The sequence below is a fragment of the Schistocerca gregaria genome, chromosome 2, assembly GCF_023897955.1.
Source record: "Schistocerca gregaria isolate iqSchGreg1 chromosome 2, iqSchGreg1.2, whole genome shotgun sequence".
In the NCBI taxonomy this organism is placed as follows: Eukaryota; Metazoa; Arthropoda; class Insecta; order Orthoptera; family Acrididae; genus Schistocerca; species Schistocerca gregaria.
This window is the reverse complement of record NC_064921.1, coordinates 352,289,017-352,309,568: the sequence shown is the minus strand read 5'-3', so window position 1 is coordinate 352,309,568 and position 20,552 is coordinate 352,289,017. Positions and strand designations below refer to the sequence as shown.

Genomic DNA, 20,552 nt, shown 5'->3' with positions numbered 1-20,552 from the left:
TAGACAAGGACCTAGGTGGGATTATAGACTATATGAAACGAAGTACAGTCAGAAAAATTGTACAAGCCGCAGCTGTGGTGTACAGAAACAATTTTTCTGTAATGACAACAGCGAGTATGGACGTGAAGATTCTGAAAGTGAATGGCCACAGCCAAATGACTTCATCAGTGGTGGTCCTGCAACAGGCAAACAACGGCGAGCTGCAGACGGCGGCGCAAGACAGCGGCGTTGAGGCTTCTTGTATATAGAGCCGTGTCATCCGCGTACAGAGCGAGCCGCACACGGACGATCTTCGGCGCATCAGAGTGTCCAGCGAGTACACGAGGGGCCCCAATACCGAGCCCTGCGGCACACCGGCGTTGATGCGTCGGACGGTGGACAATCCGTGTGCGGCGTGGACATGGAAGGTCCGATCTTCGAGTTAGGAACGGATGAGACGGACGTGAGACGCCGGTACCCCAACTTCAAAATGTTTGAATAAGAGACCACGGTGCCACACACTGTCGAAAGCAACGTCCAGGAACACCGCGCCGAAAAACTCGCGTTGTTCGAGGGCGACGAGCGCATCTTCCACTAGCCGAAGGAGTTGGTGAACTGCTGAGTGGCCCCTGCGAAATCCGAACTGCTCGTCGGGCAGGAGGTCTTCCTCGTCAACGTGGCGCTGCAGTCGCCTGATGTACATCCTTTCAAAGACCTTGGAGACAGCTGGCAGTAAACTAAACCAAGATCCTAGCTCAGACCTCTAAATTTTTGGACAGTGTTATAAGGGAGGCTATCGAAATTAGCACCAGGGAAGATCTTATGAACCGAGATTGCGGCTACAATCTCAGCAAGGCTTGGGACCCGGCATTGAATGTAATTACGAAGACTCTCAGCAAGAAGTACGAACTGGCGACCAGGTCGGACGTAGCAACCACATCGACGCTACGACAGATTCAGGCGCACACGTCTTCGCGACCGCCGACGCGCAGGTGCGGACGGCGAAGAGGGCCGCCCGCGGGAGGAGAGGATTTAAATCGGCCGCCCGCCCTCAGGAGCTCAGTTCGTCAGTGCATCTGATGATGGCGACATGTCTGATCGCCGAAATATTGTGCCCGTTGGACACTATGAACCGGCAGTATACCCGTGGACTGTTCGAGCAATAATTTAAGAAATCGAGGGGAGGCTGGGTTGTAGATACTTGGACGAAAAATTTAACGTAATTTAATGTGGTATTTTGATAGGTTTCCATTTAAATGTATTTGGTAGAAAATGCATGCATGACCATGAACCAATAAGTTAAAGACTGTGCAGTATTATGCGTGATCTGACTTGTACGTTTCTTCTTCCATTTTTGGTAAGGTTTCTCTCTCTATTTAGAATAACTGTGGTATCTATCTGATAAAAGTAGGTAACTGATGTAGTGTTGTCTGGTAATATGTAAATAGGATAGAATGTTTCATCTCCACAAACAGAAGAAGCAATGCCAAGTTTATTAACGTGTATAATGCACGTACGCCGTATCGCCCACATGTAAATGGAAATGAGCGTTTGGCGTCATTGGCCGAGATGCCCCTTACGGGGCAGGTCCGGCCACCTTGGTGCAGGTCTTGTTACATTCGACGCCACATTTGGCGACTTGCGCGCCGGATGGGGATGAAATGATGATGAAGGCAACACAACACCCTGTCCCTAGCAGAGAAAATATCCGACACCAGCCGGGGATCGAACCCGGGCACTCCGTCACGCTGTCCATTCAGCTATCGGGGCAGACATTGCGCACACAAACACATTTGGGCTTGGTGTGATAAGTACAAGGAAGTGGTCATTGCTGGTCTGAATGTTACTATTGAGTAAGAACTCACATCTTAGTTGAATGTATTTGACAACAAACGTGTTTTCTATACTACACTGAGCTGACAAAAGTCATGGTATATCTTGTCGGACCTCCTTTGCCTGGCGCAGCGCAGCAATTCGACGTGTCATGGACTCAACATGTAGTTGGCAGTCCCCTTCAGAAATATTGAGCCATGCTGCCTCTACAGCCAGTCACTGATCCAAACACTAGTTAGATAACAGTTTACGATAGTCGGCCGTTTTATGATTGTGTAGTTTGAGTAAACCACCTTCACACACAGACACACGCAAAGTCCATTTTGTTTGTATTGTTACGAATTACATGTGGATCCGCTTGTATTTTAATGAAAATTGTTCTAGTTAAATTCAGCAATCTGTTCTGCATTTATATCCCATCATCATAAGAGTTAACCAGCATGAGGGGATACAGTACTTATATTTTAGAATACTTTGTTGTGGTGAATATTTTGCAGACTTCAGAGTTGAGATAATTGGTTCACATGACAGAGTCTTTTGGGTAAATATAATGTACACTGGACTATAGTTTAAATCATTGGATCAAACCACCATGAGAATTTTAAATGAAAGAGGGGACATTATTTTCTCACTTTGAAGTATGGTTAGTGATCATTGCAGCAGTCCCATTTAATGGCATTTAACGTTTTCCATAACTTTGCACACAATAAATCATAGTTCATTCGTAAAGGAGTAATTTTTGAGCCATTGTGTATTTTTTAACAACCTTTGACAGTATAAAGAGGGCAGATTGTTACTAATTTGCCATTTATAGCGTATGTTGCCACAACAAGAAATAACCATTAGAATACAAACAGGTGGCAAAACAAATAATGATTAGCATCATCATAATCTCTCTCTAACCGATATTTTGGAAACTGAAATTAATATCTTTGAAATAATCCAATAACCGTCACTAATACTCTGTTGTTACATTGCTTACAAATAACAATACACCTTCCAGCCTCAGTAATGAATAAAATGACAATTTAACACTAAACTCTAACCAGCATCAAAACCTTGTGAGAATAATGAAGTAATAGTGAAATTAAGATTATATTAATTCTGAAAGTATCAAAACTGAACTGTAAATTTATAACTAGTAGGAAATCTGAATTAATGCACTTAAGTAACAGGAAAGTGTTTTCAAGAAAATATTACAAAATAAAATGTTTCTTTGCAAAAGAAAGTAATTTTGCGTTCACGCAGCTTTAGCTTCTAAGTTTCAAGTTGTCTGTCTTGTATTTGCCGAAGTTGTTTATTATTATTATTACTATTATTATTATATTATTTAACTTTGACGACACCGATTGCATGTAGATACACTTAAATGTGAATAAAGTATTTGTATTTGTGAACTTTTAGTTTTGCTAAACAAATAACGGTGACAGAGTTATCTGAGAACGTACTGGGAGGTACGATACACAACGACATTCTGAAGCAGACTTTTGTTGTATACCAAGTAGGTCAGTCAGTACTTAGGCACAATATACAAGACACCTCAGTGCTTGCAAGGAGTTTTTTTTTTTTCATTTTTGAAGTTAGGTACCTTTATTAACATCAGAAAGGTTGTAGCAACTATGTACTTCATAATGTTTACTCGCACTGGGCACGTCGTGATGTCTCTGATTTTTCATTAACTAACGGCAGCTACTCGAAGTACCATCAAAATGCACTCTTAATTAGTTTTATACTTTACAGCGTGATAGAGCCAACAATCATTAGAGAGAACTGCAACACGGGTCAGGTAGGAAGTTGTCTAAATGCTTGCTCACGAGATTAGCACTAGGACGAGCTAATCCCACCTTGTTCCTCTCAGTGAAATGGAACTGCTCAGCAATCTGTGTGGCATCGAAGTCACTGATCACAGGCTAATCGTCTGCTTCTAAGTCGCAATATTAGGGGCTAGTCGTGAAAGGGATGTAGCAACATCATCTTTTCTTCAGCCTTCAGCTTAAGGTCTCCTTCTTGGCACATTGTGCCAAGATCTAATCTTTGTCGATATAAATGTCGTCTCGAGATGCAAATTAAGCATTGATACTTTGTCAACGAAACTATTTTGAATAGTTTCTACCAGTCTTCCATAAACTCTAAATGTTTGGGAATGTAGTCCCCAGCACGCTCCATGTAATTGGCCATTTCTCGTTCGAATGTTTTGACATGATCGTCATTTATTGACTTGGAGACGACTGAAGTGCGCGTCATTTACATTGGCGGCCGAGTTTAGGTTCGTTCTGAGCATCTGACGTCAAAAAATACAGTCAGCCAATGAGCAGAGAACGACGTTGCCAGATCTCGACTACAGAGCAGAGCACGGACGAGTGCCTTCAGTTTTAGAAACATTCAGTCATAAATAAAGTAATAGAACAAAAGCAATGTCTTGATAGCGGACTTTGTTTTATAGAAAGTTTGGAAAAACCATTCTTTATACCAATTGCTTCATATTCTATTAATTAATTAAACCAAACAAGCAATAAGGCTCCTAATTCAGGTGATAGCAAGGAAAGGTGTTTGTATCAATTTCACGAACCGCTTTTTCGCAATAAAGAACAGCGGTAATTGTTTATTTCCTATTGTACTTCGACGAAGTGCGAGTAATTCATAGGCATACCAACAGTGTTTGTCATAATTTTGTGTGACCTGTTATAATCCATACGTAGATTCATTGCATGATGTGCTGTGCTAGCGTAACGGTTAAGGCGTTGCCTTCGTAAGCGACAGGTAAAGAGCTCAAACCTTGTGCGATCCTGAATACTTTATTTATTTAAAAACAATATCGAAGTGTGTTACTTCACGAATTTTATTCGTTTGAATGCAATTTTTTTTTTAAATTTCTAGTGCTTTGTCTTTTCATTAACCCTATCGCTGCTGCAGTCACGTGCTCCCCGCTGTGCTCGATTTTGTCATCACTGCACTGCTCGCCTGTGCAGACACATGGTCTTCCGACTGCTTTACACACTTATCATTCGATTTCACAAAAACTATTTGGCCCAAAAATTAGATTTTTACACATCTTCTTGACTGATACCTTCCCCTATAAATGACTTAATTTTGTTCGATGTTCAACCGAGTTATTGTGCAGCATTAAATGTAGTAAACCATAGTTTGCAGAGGTAAAAGTCCATTGTGTATACTTTCCGTATGGTCGATTTTAGTTGCCACAATGTTGAGAATGAAATGTGGACAAGGTACCAAAATTTCATATAAAATTTACTGTATAACAATATCTCATTTAATTTAAGTACCACATAGGTGTCGTATGTAATATTGAGAAATATTCCGTCTTTCGCGACTGTAACAAAAGTTTTATTTACACGAGGCGCGTTTGGATTTATTTTGAAGCACTTCAATCAATGAACGGTATGGCACAGACACAATGGTACTTATGTTCTCTTTCTTGTTTTTGTTCCACAGTCGCAGTTTTACCAATGGTATTGAAATATATTCCTCTTCTGCAACTGTAATAAGCGACTTATTTAGACCAGCGTTTCTCACTTTTGAAGCATCTTCAGTGGACAGTATTTTGTCTCCTCCATTGCCAAGTCACCTTTGGTACTGTTGTGCTGCGGTAACACAATATTCAACGTTTGTGTTGGCTGATCAGTGTTTTAGCAAATAAATGCGGTTTGTGTGTGCCACACACAAAAATTACATTTGACATAGCTCAGAGTACTTCACTGATAGACGGTATATTCAAGTCCTAATGTTTTTGTAAGGCCACAGTTTTGTTTAATGTATTTTGTCTACTTCCTTTTGATTGATTGAAGTGCTTTAAAATAAAGCCAAACGTGCCCGGTGTAAATAACACTTTTGTTACAGTCGCGAAAGACGGAATATTTCTCAATATTACATATGACACCTATGTGGTACTTAAATGAGATATTGTTATACAGTAAATTTTATATGAAATTTAGGTATCTTGTCCACATTTCATTCTCAACATTGTGGCAACTAAAATCGACCATACGGAAAGTATACGCAATGGACTTTTACCTCTGCAAACTCATCAAAATTACGCGCAATGGTTTACTATATTTAATGCTCCATAATAACTGCGTTGAACATCGAAACAAAATTAAGTCATTTATGGGGGGAAGGTATCAGTCAAGAAGATGTGTAAAAATCTAATTTTTGGGCCAAATAGTTTTTGTGGAATCGAATGATAAGTGCGTCAAAGCAGTCGGAAGACCACGTGTCAGCACAGGCGAGCAGTGCAGTGACAAAATCGCGCACAGCGCGGAATGCGGGGAGCACGGCTCTGTAACAGCGAAAGGGTTAATGCGGCCGTGGTGACCTTACTTCATAAACTGCGCTCTCCCCCCTAAATGTAAGTTTGCGAACTATACTATACTATGCCGCTGCTTCTCTTGGCGTGCGCAACTGGCAACGCAGCAATCTCCCGCGTCTGGGCAGGCATGCGCGAGTCGCCAAGATAAAAGAATTCAACTATAGAATACCTCGTAAACATAAAACTACTCTGCACAGTGACAATAATTTGTTGTTATGAGCGACTTCTAATTTGTTACTGAATACGAGTAACTTCGCTTAATAGATGTCGAGTGCATGTTTAAGACAAAAAACTCAACTTTTAACTTTTACAAGACTGCTTCTTAATTTAAACACTCTCGTAAGTAGCAGATAATAATTTGATTAATATTGTCCCTTTTGATGGAATCGTAATATTTAGCTATCCCGACAGGTTATAATTCGAGCCGTATTGTCAGCAGGAACGGTGGATCAACAACACCTAAATCTGAATATCTGGCAACCCCCGTTAGCTCCCTCTCCCTCAAACACAGGTCCTGGGTGCGTTCTTGTCTTTTGCTCTGTTTGCAGCTGGGTCTAGCTGATTATTGAACTTCGTATGCCAATACATTATTACCACTCGGAGTTAAAATCCTGCAGTCCAAGGCTAGTACTTCATTTCTATGTTTCGTGAAGTACGCTGTTTAGCGTTAGTTTGAACCAGATTGATATTTTGTCCTGATAAGATTGAATATGGCTACAACTTTTATTGATTACCGCTTCCAGTCTGTTGATTGAGCTTGGGTTACAAAGCAGTGGTTATTATAAGGTATCAGGAGTAAAACAAATTAATTCCAAAAATGTTCCACCTAACTGCGCTGCAAACTTGGTCTCAAAATCTGAATGCCGTGCTCAAAGGAAGAGAGGTGCATGATTAACATCTTCTTTTTAATTCACAACAACTGTTCCTAATCTCGGGTGCTAATGTGTCTCATGGTGTACTATCTGAGTTTGCATAGGACAGAGACCAGCTGTTATCAGAGGTATTCGGGAAAACAATAAACAACTCACAGGCAGAGAGCTAATAATATAATGGGTTGTAGAATATCTAGGAAACAAAAAACATCTCTGATAAATCTGTTTTTCTGGAGTGAAACCATGATAAGATTGCCTGCTGTCGGTTGCTAACATTATTCATGGCTCTCTGATAACTGACCATATCAAATATTGTAAATGGTTTCGGGTGACCACAGGAATGCACAGATTAAGCTTGGTATACTGCGTAGCAGAACCACCGTCTCTATGAAAGTATTATGCCAAACCATTCTCTTAGCCCGTTCTCTCACAACGGTCGAGAAATGACGGATAATTTTCTCTTAAGACTTGCTCAATCAACTATACCGCAAAAAGGCAGGTGATTTTCTAAATTAGAAACTGATATAATGCAAAATTACTAGACTATGATTTGAGCCTTAATTTGGGACAAATGGCATGCTTAATGTCTCAGCTACTTAATAATACCTCTACAATTTCCGAAATTTCGTACATTTATGTTTGAATCGATACACTGCTAATATTGTAGCTCCTACTGATAAAACACTTGATATAATTATACTTGAATAGTGTTATTTTTATAATCTTAATTTCGATTTATTGTACACTCTCTGTGAAGATGGTTAATTTGGTCCGGATACAGAAAATGAAGAGAGTTAAAAAGACATCCAACCTTTCATCCTGTATGTCATCTGTATTCAAGCACTGCAAGTCCTAGCAGCAGGACAAGTCACAGTTACCAATGCAGACACAAGCTTTTTCTTCAGATGACGTGGGTAAAGGGTAGTCGTTGAGAATTATCCCTGTAGGGATTTAACTACTAAGCACTAAGTAAACAGCAGTTATTTATCGTAACCAGCAGTAGTTAAAAAAAAGTAATTTTCTTTTTAATTTCTTTGCGTACTCTTGTAGACTATGTAACGACATATAGTACGTAGCAGCGTAATTATAGAGAATTGTTAACATTGTGTACTGTGTTAATTTCTGACTACTGGTACTACTTTTCTCTTTTAATGTATACCTTGATCCAACCTACGTACCTAACGACGCGCTTCATTGTGACATTCACGAATTAATTTTTTTTCCTGTGTGTGTGCTACAACTTATTTCACAGGTCAAGACAATTTACAAAACTTGGTCATAGCTCTCACATTCAAAAATGTACTTATTTATTCTACCCGTGGGCAGATTTGCAACTCTCATAAAGGAAAAGGGAAATTAAATCAGAACGATATATAACATTTATAATCAGTTTCTATTGTTGGCTTTACTTGTACAGTAAACTACTGTGCATATGAGAGTGGTCGCATTCTTTAGACCTATAAACTGTGTATAAATGTTTTGTAGAAAATTTGAGGAAAGACTAAGAAAGTGACAATATTGTGAATGGCAGACGAGGTTTTTATTTAAAGCCATCATATCCCTCTGCGTTTTTTTTTTTTTTTTTTACTTTCTCGTTGTTATGTAGGCTGAAGCATATGAGTGAATGGGTTCTACTGTAGCGAGTAGAAAGGCACAATTATAAGAGTTTTTTCGGGGCGCTGCCTAAAGCAGTGCCTTGCTCAGCCGTCATGATTTAGGTTTACAATGATTACGCTAAGCATTGTTCTTTTTTCAAGAACAGTGCCTCCTGGTATCATTGTCAAAACTTACTTAGATCTCCATCCCCAAAAAGGCCTTTGTTTACTGAACGTTTAAGCTTAGCCTTTTTATTACTAGCTCAAATTTGGAATCTAATGTGCGTATCGAATAAAGTGACGACCAGAGAAAAAACAGTGAAATTCAGAACAGAAACAAACACAATAATACGAACCACCGATATTTTGGTGTCAATTTTTCACTTCAGTGACTTTATTTTCGATCACAAGACTGTATTCAATAAAAATATTTTATTTGTGTTACCGAGTGTTGCACGTTATGGAATTTTTGGAAAAAATGGCATACATAAGTTCTGTAATCATGGTTTCCACTTTATAACTTTTACAAGTGTGTCAATATGCCTTTCTAGTTTCTCAGAATCACCTGTGGTAATGTTTTCTATAAGCTGTAGTTTATCACTTAAATAGATTCTTCCCTTAGGTGTCTCAGCAATATTTGTCAGTACTTTAACAGCATTAATTTGCAATTCTTCGTTGGGATGATTTGCAGCTAAAGAGAGAAGTTCATCGGTAATACCAAGCTCTGAGACTTGTATCTTCGGATCTGGTGGAACAGCTATGAAGGAAACACAAGCGGCAGTCTTTGATCTTACTTCCACTGAGTGGTCAAATAATCTTTCCTTAAGTTGAAGAACGAGACCTGTGTCAATTGATAATTCCAAACCTGTATGTTCTGATACCAGAGACGCAAGACATGCAATGGCATAGTGGCGGACCTCATCTCTGAGATAATAGATATATTTAAGAAGTATTTTCATAGCTCCCAGCTCTACCGCTTCTTTATTGACACCTCGTTGTAAGATTGAAAGAAGAGTTCGTAGATGAATCTTTACTACATCAGGATCTTCTTCCACATCCAAGCGATGTAAAATTATTGGGAGAACCCATTTCTTAATTGACACATCTGTAACAACCCAATAGCTAGTTGTGATTTCAAATGCTAAAGACGCCTTGTAACGAACACCAAGCTCTTCGTCACCCATTAACTTCAAGATATTTTCCAGTGCCTTGTCATTTTTAATTATTGCCTCTTTTCCAATCGCTTGGTCAGCGATTGTCACTAATATAGCGCAGCACCGGTCTCGTATGTAAACGTCTTCACTTGTAAGAAGGTCTTGAACTCTTGCTATGACGTTTAGTTTCACAGCTTCATAGGCTTTCTCAGGATCGTATACCAAATCTGAGAGGGAGTTGAGAGCTTGCCGCACAAGAAGTTTATCAGGATGGTGCAACTCTTTTAATAGTTTAGGCAGAGCTCTTCTTCCAAATGCTACTCTGGATCTAGTAGCGTCAACGTATGGTGCATAAAGGCAAGGGATAGCGGAAACGATAGGTAGAAACGGAGGCTTGTGCGACTGTAGTCTAAGTTGACGCTTCAGCTCTCTGTCAAGAATTCTTCCCATAACGTTTGACGAAATATCTCTGACCGTAAGATCCAGGTAATAAGATTTTCTTTTTGCCATACTGTGACACACCACTTTTGTGAAAGTTCCCGGAAAGATTGTCACAATGAAACTACCGTAAATTGTGTACTGTAGGACGTGCAAACACCAAATGTGACTAGAACAAGACACATGTAAATTCCTAGGTATAAAATTTAAATTTCTTTAGCGTAACACTGAAGACCAGATCACTTACTTGTCCAGTCACTGATTACAGTAGGTTTTGCCTTTCCTCCTACAAAATGTATCGTATTAGTAAGTCGGCTGGCTTAATACACCACAGAACTAAGAATGACATTTCGCTAGTTGGTCGGAGGAAACAAAATCTGTGCATCAGTGAGCTACAGGAAATAATATCTGTGGAACATAGATCAGATATGAATCGAATTTCCAATTTTTATTTATCGTTTTATCGGACTCAGCAATACATTCAGACTAAGTTTCAGTACATTTACAAATACTGTAAATAATGCCAGACACATAAAATTTTGTTGGGAATATTTATCCTATTACAGGAACAATATGTAGGCCTATGCAAAAAGAACAAATTGGTACTAATGCGTACGGAGATTCTTTATCCAACGGGCATTTAAATGTTATATTTACTTGTGTCAAATTAAAATTAATGTTATGTGAAACGTAAGTATTAACGAGTCAAATTTCTTAAGTGTGGATATCGCTTCTTTTCAGGAGACAAACGACTCCTCTGTATATCTGGATATAATTTTGGGAATTTTCCGTACTGTGTTGACCGTATTGGCCCAAAGCGCTTAGAGATATTTCCTCTAACTAGAAATGGTTCATTCTAGTTTGGCTACAAACATACAGAACTGTTCTGCTTGCAGCAGTGGAACGTTAGTTATAGATTTATTCTGTTCGATTTTACCACAAATGACAGAATACCGGATGGAGGTGGTCTTTAGAAATCACAGTTTTTTACTTTTAATTAGGCTACACAGCAAGTCGCTGAGCATTCCAAGGGAGATAAAACTCGCAAACAGTTCTCGAAAACTGCCATATCTATTCCTAGAGGACGACGCTTTGAGGACAGGCGTGCTAAAAACATTCAGGCATTGTGACTTGAGCTGTTTAGAGGAAAAACATCTTCAATTACCGATTAGGCATAGCTGATCGCATCATTGAGAATGTTATCGGAATTTTGGCAGTACGCTGTAGGATTTTTCACACCGCTATAAATTTAGAGGCAGGCAGTTTTGATAAAGCTGTAAAAGCAACTATTGCTCTACGTAATTATTTAACGGCGACTGTGAATCAGACCTATGTTCCAGGCATTTTCCAGATTGTAAAGACACAGAACATGGCCTAATCAATGACGGCGTAACATCAAATAATTCCAGCATTTTATCGTTACATAGGTTTATCACTGAAATATTCCGATGAACGTTAAACTTAGTACAAGCAGTTCACGAACTAGAATAAGCCGGTCCTTTGTTTCCTTCTGCCTCTTAATGAAGGGTCTCTTCGCCTTCCTATCTTTACTTATTCAAATTCCTACTGTTAAAGCTGCTAACTGCGGGAACACAAATCAGGCACGAATCCAAGGGACCAACCCCGCCCTCCCCCCCCCCTCCCCCCGGCCTTAGTTTGCTTAAAGCATTTGTTTCTTTATATTTTTTTACGTATATTAATTTCCGACTTCCTCAGGCAAATTTTGAAACGTTAAGTAGCATAAATATCAAGTGTCTTGGAAATCTAGAAAATTACTAATAATGTTTAACACAGGATAATTTATCAGTTGCCAGCCAACGTGCATGGGCATACTGCCACATCGGCTGCAGGAAACATTCTAAACACGAATAGGCACTGATTCACTAGTTGACAACACCTAATGCCAACAAGAAGCCTTACACTTTTCGTATGGTTACCAGTATGCCTTCTACCAGTAAACCCCACGAAGCTGAGTAAGGCAACACAGAAAAGGAAAGACACTCCACGATGTAAGAAAATTATGAAAAGACAAACTTTCCCTTAGTAGTCAGAAACAAACGGAAAACATGGCATTCCCTCCAATTACATTCTCGTATAACCATGGTCTACATTCGGTTACACATAATGTAAATACCTTGGGAGTTACGTTGAAGCTATGCACTGAGCATAGATTTTAACACATCATTATTACTATAATTACCAATACATCATATATATTTATGTATTTTACTGTTGTTAATGATATTAAAATCCTAAGCGTCTGTGGCACGTAAAGTTCTGGTGTCGGGAAGAAGTTATATGCCAGGTGGTAGTGCGGAGGAGTTGGGAAAGGGGGGAGGGGTGAGGGTGAGGGTGAGAGACGGGAACCAGTAGCAAATTGTGAACCCATCTGGAACTGGACTACGGATCCGCGTCCATCATGACCGCAGTCACATACGATGGTATATCCTGTTGTAAAAGCATGTACTTCACTGAAATACATTCTTCTTCGAAATAAAAAAAAATGTAGAAAACGTTTCCTGTTTCATTATTATGTTATAAAAACAAATGCTGTAGTATGATTACATTTAGTCGCTATCAGTATGAGGTGGAATGACAGTTGGTGTGAACTCATTGTGAAAGGCTCACCAGGTCCTAAGGAAGCTCTCAGTAAGAAACTGATTCTGTTAGAGCGTTAACTGTTGGCGTATGAAAGTGGAACTTGGCCCTATGAGCTCACTCATCGGTACGTCGTTGCACCCCCTCTGGCTTGACTGCATGCACTGGTCCCACCTATGTTCTACTGGAAACAGACTTGTGGTTCTTGCTGGCGATGGGAGTATGTCATTACGCAGACAGTTTATACAGATCCATGCCAGTTGTGGACGAGCATTTTCCTGTTAAATAGTGACACCACGATACTGCCGCACGAGAGGTATGTATGAGAACTCAGGTTGTCTGTGACATACCACTGTGTCGTCCGAGTACCAACCCCCACACCATGATGCCAGGAAAACACCGCTGTGCCTGTCCAAAATTTCGGAAGAATGAGACCGACGACGGTAATTTGGGGTAATGCGGAAACGTGGTTCATCGCTGAACACAACGGGTGCCATTGTCAGCAGTCACGGAAACACCACAGGCGCAGCCATTTGTGTTGTGATGTTAATGACGGCCTACATTTGGGTCGGCATTCCAGAATCTAGATGTTGCTAGGCTCCAACCAAATGTTGCAGGGAGTCCATTACTTATTCTCAGGATGGGGAGTGCAGGCTTTAAGGGCTTATGATGTGTCTGGTGCACAATAGAGCGATCCTACCTCATCACATGGTCGGTTGAAGCCTTGACGACGATTACGCCAACCCTCACTGTCCCATGCAAAACAATATAGGGTTGCTCTCACATCCGAAGGCCCCACAAATCTGGATATTGCACTGTTCGACGAGTCGATCAAGTGGACACGCACAATGATGCCCATTTTCTGGTACCATGCGCCGCGGGTTTTGAATCCGCACCAGACGGCATGGACGTCGAAGATCCCTAGAAGTTGCACCGTCTCACCGTAAGCCGTGGCGGCGCGCGCCACCTGGCCCACGTTTAATGTGAAGGCGCCACGGTGGAACACGTGGTCCCAGCAGCCAATAGCGGCGTCCCCGATCACGTATTTAAGCGCCTGCCTCTCGATCCTCCAGGAGTTCACGGTCAAAGCTGTAGACTACCTAACACACATCACGAATGCCATACTCAAACACCAACACTTCCCCGCCTTTTGGAAGGCGGCCAAGGTCTTGTTGTTCAGGAAGCCGGAGAAAGACCACTCCCTCCCACAAAATTACCGACCCATCAGTCTGCTGAGCGCGCTCAGCAAGATCGTTGAGAAGGTAATACTAAAACGACTCACCAGGCACTGTATCACAAACGACACCGTGAGACCGGAGCAATTCGGTTTCAGGAATCACCACTCAACAACACAACAACTCCTGCGCGTCGTTGAATATATAACACACGGATACAACACAAACAAAGCAACTAGGGCGGTGTTTCTGGACATCGAAAAGGTTTTCGATCGTCTATGGCACGACGGCCTAATACGCAAACTCAGCGACGGAGGGTTCCCCGACGGGCTCGTACGTCTCATACACTCATATCTCACGGTCAGGAGTTTCAACACCGACGTGCAGGGCAAACAATCGACACGACATGGTATTCAGGCAGGAGTACCCCAAGGAAGCATCCTAGGGCCCTTACTGTTTAACCTCTACGTTAACGACCTCCCAGCTACACACAACACGATGGTGGCAATCTACGCGGATGAAACCGCCATCCATACGCAAGATTGGAAGCCGTCCAACATTAACTTACGACCACAGACTGCACTCAGAACGGCAGAGCCTTGGTTGGTGAAATGGCGTGTTAGAGTAAACGTCGACAAGTGCGAAGCCGTTCTGTCCACTAGAAGACCGAAGCTACTGCGCAAACATCTGCACTGCAACCCAATAACACCACATGCACGCCCAATACGTTTCCGCGAGAAGGTCAAATACCTCGGTGTCTGCCCTTACAACCGCTACCCTTCAATCGCTTTCGTCCACTTTCCGGACCATGTTAATGAGTAATCTTACCCAGATGCATGGATAACATCACAGCCCGCATCCTGTGACTTCTGATTCAGAAACTGACATGTTATACGGAGGTGACAGTAGAACTGTTGGTTTGGTCACGACGTTGGTATGCGTGTGGAGGGGCCCCATCCTTTATTTAAAATCCGCCAGTCAGTCTAATCGTTGCGTGCGTCTATCGATATCTCGCCTCAGACAGCGTATTTACGTAACTCTGCTCCGTGTACGAGTGGACGTGGCTGATTCGTGTGGTTTTCTTGTGACTCCGTTGTTTCTTGCTTGTTGTTCGCAAGGTTTCGCTTGGTTGTCCTTCGTTGTTGTGTTCCTCCTGTCCCGTTTGTGTTGTTTGCGGACCGCTCCGTGGGTCCCAGAGCGCTTTCCCTCACGGCAACCCCGCGACCGTTCCGGTGGCGGTTACAACACATTTCAAACTCCGTCAGGTGCTGAGAACGCTGTCTCACATGGGTAAGGGACATTCCCGTGTCCTTCAGACTGATCATCAAAGGGAACAGCAGCTGTTTCTTCTGGCACAAAATTACTTGCATTGTCTTTAAATCCATGCGGGATTACGACTGCTAACTTCATTCTCAAACGGGTGTTGAAGAAACCATTTCGTCTTTCAATGCCGTTCCCTACACAGCGAAGCTGCAAATAAGGCGTTTGCCATAGCGTTCTCTGAACCTTCGAAGCGTTCGCGGAAACACTTCTCTTCTTACAAATATTTGCCCAGAAAAACTCCTGTCGACAACAACAACAAATATAGAATTCTAAGTGTGAGAGAGAAAAACTGATCGCAGACCGGTGTTTGTTTGAGCGTCTGAAACACTAAAACCATGCACCCTTGAGACAGAGACAGGCGGTTTCGTTTTTCTGCCAGCAGCTCGCCTCTGTAGAAAGCGGTGAATCCTCGCAGAAGCTTCTATGTAAGCACGTGGCTGTGTGTGAAAGCCGCTACCACTTGATATCAATAATAACGGCAGCAGCAACAATAGAAGTCGACATTGTTGCCAGTGTTCGTTAAAATGTAGAGTGCATAAGAAGCAAACGCGATAAAATTCTTGGCGACCTAGCGCACACGGGTTCGCGCATTCACGTCATGGTAGCGTTTGAGGGACTTGTTTGCGCTCGCATTTGTACGCCTAAAACAGAAATGGGCTCAGCTGTAGGAGGGTCAGGATCGGGGTCCACGCCCACTACAGCAGTGGTTCCAAGCTTGTGAAAATTAAAATTAAAATTTCTGAGGCGTAAAAACAAAATGGGTTGGATGAAAATTTATGACCACTCTGCTAAAAATAATCTCTATTACCAAAATATCGGTAGGCCCTAGTATTGAAGTCCATGGAGAAGAAATAAAAACGTTGAGGTACGCCGATGGCATTGTAATTCTGTCAGAGACAGCGAAGGACTTGGAAGAGCAGTTGAACGGAATGGACAGTGTCTTGAAAGGAGGATAAAAGATGAACATCAACAAAAGTAAAACGATAATGGAATGTAGTCGAATTAAGTCGGTGATGCTGAGGAAATTAGATTAGGAAATGAGACACTTAAAGTAGTAAAGGAGTTTTGCTATTTGGGGAGCAAAATAACTGATGATGGTCGAAGTAGAGAGGATATAAAATGTAGACTGGCAATGGCAAGCAAAGCGTTTCTGAAGAAGAGAAATTTGTTAACATCGAGTATACATTTAAGTGTCAGGAAGTCATTTCTGAAAGTATTTGTATGGAGTGTAGTCATGTATGGAAGTGAAACATGGACGATAAATAGTTTAGACAAGAAGAGAATAGAAGCTTTCGAAATGTGGTGCTACAGAAGAATGCTCAAGATCAGATGGGTAGATCACATAACTAACGAGGAGGTATTCAATAGAATTGGGGAGAAGAGGAGTTTGTGACTCAACTTGACAAAAAGAAGGGACTGGTTGGTAGGACATGTTCTGAGGCATCAAGGAATCACAAATTTAGCATTGGAGGGCAGCGTGGAGGGTAAAAATAGTAGAGGGAGACCAAGAGATGAATATACTAAGCAGATTCAGAAGGATGTAGGCTGCAGTAAGTACTGGGAGATGAAGAAGCTTGCACAGGATAGAGTAGCAGGGAGAGCTGCATCAAACCAGTCTCAGGACTGAAGACAACAACAACAACAAACTAACATATAACACATCAAAATCATCACGAGCCATTTTATATTCAGTGCGGGATAAAAGCTTCCCCTAGGTACTTTCAAGCATTGAAATCTTAAGTGGTACAAGTCATTGTTGCTGCCGCATATCTTGTAGTGTCATCTGCCTACCTTATATACTGATGAGCCAAAACGTTATCATCACTGCCCACCGCGAGGCTGAATGCCTCCTGGTGGTTTTGCGAGCACGTGACGCTGTAAGGAAAGAATGTAAGCGGAAGAGAGACGAATGGGCAGTCATTGCAGGGAGGATACGGGCTGAAAACGCAGAAACCAACTCATATAAGCGGTTTTGACAAAGGGCACACTGTTGTGGCGCTGCGGCTGGAAACGAGAATCTCCGAAACGGCGAAGTTGGGCGCCTGTTGGCGTACTACTGTCGTGAGCATCTATGGGAAAAGGTTGAGAAGTGGTGAAATGTCGAGTAGGCCGTATGGTATTGGGCGACCACGTCTCATCACAAAACGTAGACATCGAAGGATCCCCCATTGTGTCTTCCAGGACAGGCATTCATCTGTGGCAGATCTGACGACAGACTACAGTGCTGGTGCAGGCACAAGTGTTTCGGAGCTCACCGTTCAAATACCATTGTTAAACAAGGAGATCCACATTACACGACCCCTACGTGTTCCCGTATTGACCAACGACATTGGCAGTTATGATTGCAGTGGGTGCGGCATCACTGAGTTTTCACCGTGGCTTAATATAAACGTGTTACCTGTCGGATGAATCTCATTTCTTGTTACATCACATCGATGGTTGGGTCCTTACAAGCCGTCATCCAGACGAATGGCTGCACGAAACGTGCACCATACCACAGATGCGTGCCGGTGAGGGCAGAATTGTGCTATGGGGTACATTGAGTTGTGCTTCCAGGGGATCTGCGGTGGTAATCGAAGGCATCGAGACAGCAGTGAACAATGTGAACATTACTGCGGACCACCTGCGTCGCTTCATGCTTGAAGTCTCCCCATGTGGCGATGACATCTTCCAGCAGGATAACTGTCCGTGTTGCAATCTCAGAATCGTGCTACAGTTGTTTGAGGGGCATCATTATGAACCCACGTTGATGTCTTGGACATCGAATGTGCCTGATCTGTACCCATTGGAACACATATCGGGCGCCAGCTTCGTGCCTGTAAACCACCACCACGTAATTTGTGGGAAATGCCTGAGCTGTGTAGAGACATTTAGCATCACATACTCCTGGAATCCTTTCAAGGACTTGTAGAATCCATACCAAGTAGAATCTCTGCTGTTTTCGAAAAATGAAACAACACGCTATTAAACAGGTGATCATAATGTTTTGGCTCATCGGTGCATAATTTTCCCTTCTCAGTCTTTTCTTATTTCTTGGAATCCAGAAAACAATTCCTTTGGTCATTTACCACCCATTCTCCTGATTAACGTCCAACTGACTTACATTTTTCTCAGCACTATCATAGTCACGTCTCCCATTCTACTATGTTCCCTAATCCATTTTTTTTATTTTTGCCTTCCACTCTCGTAGTAATTTGTAATACGCATTTCTCCATTAGCCGATGCGCCAAACTCAAATTTTGAATCAGCTTTGTTGTAAAAGAACACATGCCACTGTCATGAATCAAAACTGTTCATGCAAACTGCTCGTTAACATTCCTTTACACACACATTAAAACTTTCATTTGGAAATTTTTTTAGTTTACCAATTACACTCAAGGTCAGCTTTACTTTTCCAATTTTTGCTTTTGCTGTTCATCCAGTGGTAGTAATCACTTGTTGTCAGCAAAGCAACAAATTCTAATAGAAACTGTTTTTCCGGATTTGAAAGATTGACATGGGTTCTAAGATTAGTTTCCAGGTAATAAAATTCGAGCAAAAGTACAGTTTCTTAGACCTTGCAAACTAATCACACGCTGTGTTTTCGCACAACAGTGTTGGCATTGTTTTAGCGATCACCCTGTGTTTAGTAGCTATTGTTATTGGAAGAACTCCTGGGGACACCAATTTCATTCAGCCCAACTTACAGGTTTGAAAGTAGACTTTCTATTACAGTAGCACTGAAAACAAAAATAAAGAACTGAATGAAATTGATACAAGATGTTTGGTGTGCAGTATCGGACGCCAAACCAAATATATAAAAGGATTGTTAGAAATAAGTAGAACCAAACACCCCATTGACCATGTATTTTGGTTGACTGAAAACGTAGAAAACGAGTTAGTTCCAATTGTTTGAGCGTTAATAAAGTATTACACAGTCCAGCCACGTTAATGTGACCACCTGTCAAAAGCCAAGTCTGGCAGTGAGAGACGTGTAGGAAGAGAGTTAGTGGGGCTCTGGAAGGCGTCAACAGCGATTTGGAGAGGTACTGACTTCACTGCCATGGCGAGCTGTGCTAGGTTTCTTGGTTGAGGAGCCATGGTGCGAACATAACCCAATCGAGTGGTCCCACAGACTCTCGATTGAGTTTATGTGCGGGGACTCTGATGGTGTGCAGAATATGGTAAACTCATCCTGGTGCTCTTCGAACCACTCACGTACACTGTGCGCGTGTGACATGTTGCATTGTCCTGCTGGTAGATGCCATTGTGTCAAGGAAAAACTAAATTGCACGCAGGGTTGAATATGGTACGCAAGAATAGATACATACTTGTGTTAATTCATTGTGCCTTTCAGAATGATGAGATCACTCAGGGATTGCCACGAAAACATTCCTGAAAGCATAGCACTTCCTCCGCTGGCCTAGAGCTTTCCGACTGTTGTTGCAAGGCTGTACACGCCAATATCCATCTGTCTCATGGAGCATAAAACGCGATTCATCTGAAAGGCCAACTGTCACCAAACAGAGAACGTCCATTTGCGCTACTGGCGTGCAGATTCCAGTCTTCATTGTTGATGGACAGTAGTCAGCATGGGTGCAAGAAACAGGCACCTGTTGTGGAGGCCCATATGCAGCAAAGTTTGCTAAATGGTCTTTGAGGAGTTTCTGTTGGTAGTCTATTGATTCATCTGGGTAGTCATCTGGTTAGTAGTTGGACGTCTATTCTCCTGTACACATCTCTACAGCTGTCATTCACCCCCGTTACCTAAAGCCCTTGGTGCAAAACAGTTGCCCTGGTACCGCTTTTCGATAGCGCCATTTTGCCATGCACAGTATAACCATGGCGTCATGCCAACAGTTTACCAAATTAGTCATTTCGTAAATGTTTCCACTCTTGTTCCAAAAGCCAATAATCATACCCCTTTGGACGTTAGATAAATCGCTCCATTTCCACATTACGACTGCACCATTTCTCACATCTCCCAGAGAACTTTACATACCCTCTGCTGATAGTGCTGCTACCTGCTGTCTGTGAGTAGTTATTGGACACTGACGTCGAACATAGTTGGTCATTGCATTAATCTGGCTGGACCATGTATAAATACTTTGTCACTTTAAAAATAGTAGTGTTAATTTTTTATAGTATACCTTTTAATTAGGTGCCAAACTTTATTTGGTCTGATTGACAGGTACTAGTTTCAGGAAGGATGGGAACCACTTTACTAGAAGCTCTTATGTAAGTGTCTATTTTGTTAAACTTATTGCACTGCATGTGGC

At 41.8% G+C, this 20,552-nt stretch overlaps 1 protein-coding gene across 1 annotated transcript; it reads right to left on the bottom strand.

Annotated features, from left to right (window-relative positions):
• Positions 1 to 9,106: 9,106 nt before the first annotated feature.
• Positions 9,107 to 10,210, bottom strand: LOC126335777 (radial spoke head 14 homolog). The gene has a single exon (XM_049999238.1). The coding sequence runs from the start codon at positions 10,208 to 10,210 to the stop codon at positions 9,107 to 9,109; it is 1,104 nt and encodes a 367-aa protein (XP_049855195.1).
• Positions 10,211 to 20,552: the final 10,342 nt, after the last annotated feature.